The sequence below is a fragment of the Camellia sinensis genome, chromosome 4 (genome assembly GCF_055761805.1).
Source record: "Camellia sinensis isolate YWXY chromosome 4, ASM5576180v1, whole genome shotgun sequence".
NCBI classification, from domain to species: domain Eukaryota; kingdom Viridiplantae; phylum Streptophyta; class Magnoliopsida; order Ericales; family Theaceae; genus Camellia; species Camellia sinensis.
Genome location: NC_138964.1, coordinates 207,741,550 through 207,751,257, shown reverse-complemented (window position 1 = coordinate 207,751,257; position 9,708 = coordinate 207,741,550). Strand labels below are relative to the sequence as shown.

General features: G+C 28.8%; 1 protein-coding gene across 1 annotated transcript; it reads left to right on the top strand.

The window, feature by feature from the left end:
• The first annotated feature begins 7,146 nt into the window (after nt 1-7,146).
• Nucleotides 7,147-8,944, top strand: LOC114261399 (LOB domain-containing protein 41). The gene is made up of 2 exons (XM_028201671.2): nt 7,147-7,552; nt 8,085-8,944. The coding sequence occupies exons 1-2, from the start codon at nt 7,363-7,365 to the stop codon at nt 8,714-8,716; spliced, it is 822 nt and encodes a 273-aa protein (XP_028057472.1). The 5' UTR covers nt 7,147-7,362; the 3' UTR covers nt 8,717-8,944.
• The last annotated feature ends 764 nt before the right edge of the window (nt 8,945-9,708 follow it).

Below are 9,708 nucleotides of genomic sequence, written 5' to 3'. Positions count from 1 at the left end.
AGATGATGTGTTTTGTATACTTGTACAGATTTGGCAGGCAACACGTAAATTCAAGCAAAAAGTGATGCAAAAGCATATTCTTCGTGCGAGTAGTGAAATTCTCGGCCTGTCACCTCATCGCACGTGCAACCCACCACCGCTTGAGCAGAAATTAGGGTCGCTCGAGCGGCCCACCTAGGGTTGCGTGCGTGAAAATTCAAGCATGTTCTGCTGGGAATAAAAAGAAGAAAAGAGGCTGCTCTTAGGTGTCAAAAATATTTCGAGGAAAAGAAGAGGCTAAGGTTTGAAGAAAAGAGATTCTCAAGCTTCGAGGATAATTTCATGGAGGCTTCTTCTTCTTCTTCTTCTTCTATTTTTTTTCCACTCCTCCATGAGTGGCTAGGCTCCTCTTTCTAGGGTTTTGATGAAACCCTAGCCAAGTAAATATGTTTTCTTTTTAGTTTTGTTTGAACAGTTGTATGGTTCTCAAAAAGTTTTTAAATATAATTTTCCATCATTTTTTCAAGTATTCTTCTTTTGTGATTGTTGAATGCTTCCCATGCAATGTTTTTTGTGCTTTTATGTTCAAGGTATGAGACAAACCATACTACGAGGGACGAGCCGTGTTGCTATCCTAGTTTAGAGTAAACGACTTGTACTACTTGAGATGGTTCATGCATATATATTGAATGTGTTAATTTTCTTGATCAATACTTTAAACTTGTAATTGCGAAGTATTATTTAGTTCGAACCGTAACATAATTGATTTTTAAATTGAAACCGTATTTACATAACTAGTGGTAAATTCATTACCCTAGATTTTTTTCAAAATCGATAATTTCATATTTATTTATAATTACTACATTATTCGTTTTGTTTAATTTAATTATCATTAGGTTATGAACAATCATCTCTTTCATTAAAATTAATTTAAGAATTTAATAATTAAATTAGTTTAATTTTTCATTTGTCCTTATGAATCGATACTTTGACTTACTATTATTCTAAAAAAATTGATATAGTTTAATGTTTATTTTTAGTGTGTGAAATAACCCATCAATCATAGATTGATATAGATAAATAAGTAAAAATAGTATAATTTTTCAAATTATTTTATACTTTTAACCTCAAAATTTTTAAAATTAAACATATGAGTCAAGTGTTCTAAAATTCATCAATGACATTAAAATAATAAATTTACCAGAAAAATAAAATAAATAAAACGTGAACCGGAGCCCTACCTCATTTTTTAGAAGGAAAATGAGTGAGAGCACTAATTAGTGCTATCACTAATGATGTGGCAGTGGGTCCCACTAGAAATGATTTGATGTTTTGGCCTTGGTGTTATATTTTTTTTCTTTTTTTATTGAGTGCCATGTCATTAGTGATCTTTTTAGAGGTCCAAAATTAGTGGTCTCTACCATTGTTGTTTTTGAGAAAATAATGTGGGTGAGAGAGCCGTCCTGAGATATGGGGATAAGCATGAGAGATGAGACGCGACTTTCAGAGAAAAACTGGTGGCCCATCAGTCGTGTAGTGCGCCCACAGACAGTTCCCCCAGCCACATAAATAAATGCATACTATATATATGCAATACCTGAAACCGGTCACCGTTTTTACGATTCCACATCCAAGACCAGTTTTTTATTTCTATTTTTCAATAAAGTTATATATATTAATTAATGTATTGATATATATTATAATAATTATTATTTTAAAATTATAAATTTCACTTATTACATAACTTATAAAAATTTAAAATTTTTAAAATTATATTACATTACTTATTAATACATTAATTAATATGTTAATTGGTGCGTATATATTTATTTATTATTTTTTTTATGGAATTGTGAGGAAACAACAATTTCCCGAAAACCAGGAGCGACGCCTCTGGGTCCCACTCCAGCTACAGTCAGTGGTGTGCGTATGTGACATATATGAGAGAAGTTTTTTTTGGTAGTTTTTGTATATTAGTAACTAGCCTATCACCCCGTGCCATGCACGGAATAATTATACATATTTATGTTTATTTTAATTTTTTTAATATATAAATTATGTTTTTTAAAATTTTTTATAAAAATAATTTAACAAGCTTATCACTAATCATAGTATACAGGAGAAATTAAAAAGGCTACAGCAGTAACTATGTACGGACTGTATCTATAATTATTTGTATGAGGAGATTTTAAATGTGAATCAGGAATTTTGACCAAATCAATAAATACAGGCATGTGGATTGAAAAAAGTTAATAAATGCTGATCAGGAGATTTTGGTCAAATCAATAAATGTTGAGATTTTTTTTTTAAATCAAAAATTTAGAAAATTAAGATTGAGAGATTGGAGCTCCCACAAGGCTTAGGGTTTAGAAACTCCATTTTCCTTAATATATTTACAATTATCTATATATGTGAATTGCGATTTTTAAATATCTTTTTTTTTTCTTTTTTATATTATATCAAAGTTTAATATTTTAATAATAATCATATGTGTTGAACTTTTCAAAAAAAAAAATTTTATGCTTATTCTTAATGCATTAAAGTGTTATTATAAGGGATAATAATCATATGTGTTGAGACTTTTCAAGGAATTCATATGTGTTGGATTTCAAAGAATTTGTTTTATACTTGTTCTTAATGCATTAAAGTGTTATTATTAGGGTAAGACTTGGGGGTTGAGAAAAATTAATAAATGCTAAATTTTTTTTTTAAATCAAAAAATTAAAAAATTTAGATTGAAAGATTAAAACTCCCATATAGCTTGGGATTAAAAATTTATTTTTCTTAATATATAGTATAGATTAGTTATAGATTGGTGTTGGATGATGGGTAATCGCAGAGATGTTGGGTGGCCATACATGTATGGTCATGCCGTGTTTTAAGTGTGTTGTGATGGGCGGCGATAATAAAATTTTTACTTTTGTATTTAGTGATTAAATTCCTAAATTATCAAGTATTTAGTGATTAAATTCCTAAATTATCAAGTAATTTTTCAAAACAATAAGGGTATTTAAAGATTGATGAGAGTATAACAACAAGGCAGCCAACACCTGATAATTATGGAAACTCATTTTTTACCATCGGTTTGGGAATTATCTATTTTATTAGTTTTTTTTTTTTGTTGTTTAAATATTTTAATACGGTTAATAAAATTATGTTCGAGATGATAATTGAATTTTTTTTTTTTTGAGTTAATTTGGATAAGTTATTGGTTGGTATATCGTCACGTAATATCTAATGATATTGTGATTAATGAAAAGAATAAGGTTTACGAATTTGAATTGGAACATGCTGAATTATGATTGGTGAGTGAGGGACATGGCCACTTGGCTTCTTGCACCAATCAATAATTTTTATTAATTTGATAATTATAAAAAAAAAATAATTATAATTTGAATATAACATCTTACTTATTTTAATTTATTTTATCTTTATTAACTATTTTAATTACAAAATAGGTCCCAAATAGGGCTTTGCGGCTATTCGACCGCACACATTTCACGTATCTCCCAAGCGTTGGACGTTTGAAAAAATTAATTAATTTGCATAGGATTAATACACAAAATATAATTATTTAAATATATAAATTTTATGTGTAATAAATGGATAAATTATAAATACACTTCTTAAAATTTGACTAAAATACTAATTACATCTGTAATTTTGGAAATTAAATTTCATCTCCTAAAATTTCTAATTTCATAAAAAATTGTCCTTTTATTAATAAATCATAAAATCAATTAACAGTTTTAATGATGTTACAAATATATTTCAATTAATAATTTAGATAATTTTATTATTGTATAGAAGAACAATTATGAATTTTCTTTTTTAGTTAATTCTATTAAATAAAAAATTCTGACAATGAGATATTTATAATTTTTTAAATCACATGAAATAATTTGTAATTTAAACAAATTTCAAAGGGTATATTTGTAATTTACCCTTAATAAATATAATAACCTTACAAAAAAATGATAAGCTTTTATAGTTTACCAGTTGTGTACACAAAATCGGAGTGACCATTTTGGACTTAAGAAATAATTTTGTATTTTATTTTTAAATAAATTATATTGATCTCCTTTGAAATTTAAAATATATATATAATAAATTTTATGATTTTGATATAATTATATTGAATTTTTTTTTAATAAAATTAAAAAGATCAAAATTAATGTAAGTATGAAAATTAAAAATATATATATATACAAGATACAATATATATTTAAATGTAAAAGAAATAGTAATATTATTTTTTATTCACACGGCTAACAAATTTATGACCAAAAAAATAATAAAGTGTTATGCAAGTTAAAATTTTAAAAGAATTAAGTATAAATAGTTAAATTTGTAAGACGTATTATATTCTTTTAAAAATTTATAGAGAAATCAACATAATTTACCCTTTTTATCCCACTACCATTTGAGTGTTTGTAAATATTTGGGGGATTTAGGTATAGGTGCTATTAAGTGGATTTATTATTCAGTAGATTATATGATAATTAATGATATTTTTTAAATTATTAATTTTTAGTCACAGTTTAAAAATTTTATTAAAAAAAATATCAATAATTATAAGTTTTAGTAACAGTTTAAAAAATTTTCAGTGATAATTTGAAATTTGAAAAATTCGTTACAGAAAAATATCACTAATTATAAGTTTTAACAACAATTTATAAAAATTATGATAAAAAAGTCAGTAATTATTAATTTTTAGCGACGTATATAAAAAATTATCACAAAAAATTATTCTTAACGACGATTATACGATGACTTATTTTTAATAAAACTTTATAAAAATTAAATTTAATTATTAATACCTATTAATAGTTTTCCTAAATACTTTTAGCCTCCGTTTGGGAAGTGGGTTGGCTTTTTGATTTTTTAGCTTTTTTGACTACTTTAGCCTGGGCTAAAAAGCTTGGTTTGGGAAAGACTTTTTGACTTTTTGGCTTTTTTGACTTTTTTTGTGAGAGAAGAGTGTAATGATTATGGATTGGATGTGATGTTTTATTTTTTATGACTAAAATAACCTATTTTATCTTTTGTGAATAAAATAGCTAAAAAAAACCCCAAACTCTTCTGGCCAAACGAACCCTAGCGTTGCACTTTTGCACCGTCATTTTGTTGGAGAGGTTATATGGTAGTTCTAAGATTTGGCCAAATGGAGCTCTAGGAACGTTACGATTTGATGACCAATGATGAGGAACAGTAAGAATATGATATTTTGAGCAAGCATCAGTAATGTTACAAACTCACTCTTATCAATTAAGAAATTATTCATAATTTTTATTTTGTAATTCAGGTTTATTCTGTATAAATTTTACATGAATCTCACACTCAAGAGTTAAAATTTGTGATACGACACGATAACACAACTCGAATTGTACATAAAATTAACAAGTTAAGATTAATCATTTTCTGACACAAACACGTATGTAATACAATTCAATAGCACAAATATTAAATAGATCGGGTTAATGTCAAATCTGTATAATATGAAATTGACACGAATAACACATATAATAAAGAATTAGTTACACATTTTAATATTATTTCCATTAAAGAGTATCATGACATTTTTTTTTTAATTTCTTACATAATTACATCTAATTTATTAAAAAAAATATGTAAAATACGATTTTAAGTGTAATATAGATTTTGTTTTCACTTTTAATTGAACTTAATGTATTTTTTATCTATTATTTAAGTTAATCTAATAAAAAAATATAATAATAAAATATAACTTTCTATAAATTAAGAAAATAAAATTAAGCTGAAATAAAATATTTTTATAAATAATTTCATTTAATAGAGATTAATTTCATTAAATTTAACTTGTAAAAAAAATTTTAATTTGTTTCATATATTTGATATTTTAATTAATAATAAAAATTTTAACTTGACACATTAACACAACACAAATTGAATACGAATCGAAAAGAATATGACATAATAACAAAAATAATAAACAGCTCGAATTAATATTGAACTGTATACGGACCAAAAATAATGTGATACGATAATAAAAAATAATAAACGACTTAAGTTGTTATTGAAATAATTTCAACACAAACTTAATATGATAACACAAAAATATAATTTAACATGACACTATGGGTGTGTTTGATTGGACGGACTGGATAAGGAGGATTAGAATCCATCGGATTTGAGTCCTGAAACTGTGAATCCCCTGGACTATTTGGTTGGATTGGATATGTATCTCATGTTTGTTTTTTCATGCAAATAGATGTCTGGAAAAGACTATTTTTGGTGAATCTAACGTTTGGTTGGACGGACTGGATAGAATAAATGTATAAAAGACTATTGTACCTTTTTTAATTATTTACTAAGTAATAGTAATGTTAAACATATCTTTAATATTTTAATTATTTTTAGTTAGATTAAATAAAATTTTATTTTATTTTATTTTTTACACAATTAAATAAAAAAATATCAATAAAAATATACGTTAGTTTTTTAATTAAAATTTTAAATAATTTTTTTTAAAAAATAATAATAATTAAACAATGAAATTAAATAAAACATCTATTAACATTTAAATAATGAAATTAAATAAAATATAAACAAAATTTTAAAATAAAACATCAATAAAATATCTATAGAAAATTATTTTAAAAAATTAAATAAATAAAATATCAATAAAAAGTTAAACAAAATTATTTTATTTTTAAATTGAGACATTTAAATTTTATTGAATTTTACTAAATATAATACATAATTAAATTGTAGATGGTCAAAATAATCATTTCACCACCCAATTCCAATAGTAAATAGTACCCCCAAAACAGTCACACACCCTCCCCTAGGATAGTATAAACCCCCATACGAGGGATAAAAAGTCCGGCTAAACTCCATATCTGACGAATTAAAAAAAAAAAAAATAATGAACTACTCACTCTTTCACATAAACAATCCGAATAGTAAATAACCCCTAATCCCCCCCCCCCCCCCCCCCCCCCCCCCCCCCCCCCCCCCCCATCAAACGCACCTTATATGTCCATTCTTACTCACGGTACACAAATTAATCAGCAACCCGGGGTGGATTAATATGGACCACAGAGTTTTGGTAGAAGCATTGTGACGTAACGGCCATGGTTACTTTTAATAATTTATTCATTTTATTGTTTGTAATGTACAGTCCCACTTCTTTGCATGTGGAGACCTGGTTTCTGACGAAAACAACTGCGGCCCCAACCCACTCGTACTTCTCTAACTCTACACCCAGTAGGCCCCACAACACACACACATATACTAGAACATACCTCCATCTATATATACCCCACATGTTCTCCCTACACCATTCCCGATTAATCTCTATCTCTCTCTCTCTCTCTCTCTGTAAAAATCGTTCCAACAAAAATGCGAATGAGTTGCAATGGATGCCGGGTCCTCCGAAAGGGCTGCACCGACAGCTGCAGCATCCGACCCTGTCTTGAGTGGATCAAATGCCCCGATTCCCAAGCCCACGCCACCGTCTTCCTCGCCAAGTTCTACGGCCGCGCCGGGCTCATCAACCTCATCAACGCCGGACCTCAACACCTCCGACCCGGTAACTAACCCACCCCTACACCTCACCCAAATATCCAAATTATACACTTCAGTTTGATTTTATTGTAATTTTTAAGATACATATACATCGTACATCACGATTAATTTCAAACTGAGCCAACTGTATTAGCTGCCGTTTAGGAACATAATTGGAAGGAAGTTGGGACTTAAATAAATAAGTATAAAAAACAAATTAGATTATAGTAAGTCATTACATCTCAATCATAATTAATTTATTTAAAAAATAATAATAATAATAATAATAATAATAAAATATTCTTAAAAATATATTTTTTAAAATCCTCATTTAAAACTGAACCGAATCACTTGTTTAAATTGGTTTGGTTTCAAAAGTTGTATGCTTTAGTTTAATTTCAAATTTTATAGAATCGTAATTAAGAATTCGATCTTGATTTATAACTTAACTAATTGGAAGTATCTCACCCCACATATATTGAGCTCCGATTCTCTAATCTAATCCCATGAATACCCATTTGTTCTTCTAAACCCTTTTTGTTCCTTTTGATTTACAGCGATCTTTCGATCACTGCTATACGAGGCTTGTGGGAGGCTTGTGAACCCGATTTATGGATCCGTCGGGTTGCTCTGGTCCGGAAATTGGTCGCTTTGTCAGAAGGCCGTGGAGGCGGTTCTGAAAGGAGCTCCGATTACCCGGATTGAGTCCGAAGATGCGGAGCGCAACAACGGCCCGCCTTTGAAGGCTTACGACATTCGTCACGTTTCCAAGGGTGACTCGGCTGGCTCAAGCGATCTTCACCGGGTGAGGACCCGGTCCAAGTTCAAGAAGTCGGGGGTGAAGAAGCCCAAGACTAGGCTTTCTGTCGGATCTGGGGACGATTCGGGTCACGAGGAGATGAACCGGTCGACGAGTCATGAGTCGTCGCTGAGTCACCAGTCCGAGTTTGCGGCGAATGTGGAGGTGGAGAGCTTGGAGGCTTCGTTTTTGCATAGAGCCGAGCCGAAGTCAGACGCGAAGCCCAATGATGGAGCTGTTGAGGATGGTGAAGTTGAGCTGGAGCTGACTCTCGGCTTCGAGCCAATTTCACGATCTCACCACAGCGTGAATACTAAGGAAAATGCAATTGGCCGATTCAGTGATTCGGCGGCTGATGATGGCGAATGCAGGATGGAGCTGAGGCTGTGATTATCCTGCGTGAGCGTGACTGATGATAAAGATAGGGTTTAGTTTTAGTTTTTTTTTTTTTTTTGGTATACAGATAATATTTTGCTTTGTATAATTTTTTTATTTTATTTTTGGTTTCATCTTTTTGCCCTTTATGAAAAGAGAGATGCGTAACATATAAATATGTGAACAGACAACCTTGGAAGGGGGATTTCCAAATAGAGATGAGAAACTCCAATTCTTGTGTGAGATGATTGTAATACTTTTAAGTCTTATTTATCTATTTATTTTTATTTTCTCTTTTATATATAATTCATAATTTCTCACATTTTTTATTATAATTACTAAAATTTTGATTTAATTTAATTTTAATTTATAATTAATTCTGAATTTATAATTATTTATTATAAATCTTAACTTTTTAATAAGAAATTGAACGTTTTTATGAAAATTGTTTCTTTGAAATTTTTTCCATAGAGCTAATTGTAAATCGATAAATTACAGTGACATCTTTAATTTAAAAAATTACACTTCACTACATGTCAGAGATTGTTGTCCCTTAACAAATGTAACAAAAAACTGCTGAAAATACCATATTACCCTATTCCCTTTCCAAACCTAACCAACCATATCACCCGCTATTATCTCTCACCACCATCAGGCAAATCTGCCCTCAACCTTTTCCATAGCACCCACCACCAGTATTCACGGGCAAATCATCGATGGATTGCTTCTCTCCAGTGAGTAGACGGACAGTACTATTGAACTCGTGAGATTCACCTTATATTTTTATAAAAAAAAATTTGATCGAATATTAATAATTTTTTTATTAGAATATATTTTTATTAATGGTAAAATTAATTTTAAAAATAAATTATTAACAAAATTATATTTTGATCGACAGATTACTAATATCTGATTAACGTGATTTTTTTACAGAGATAAAATATTGAATGAGCTATACATATTGAATGATTTAAATTATTAAAATAAGATCCTTAACGAGTCTCACG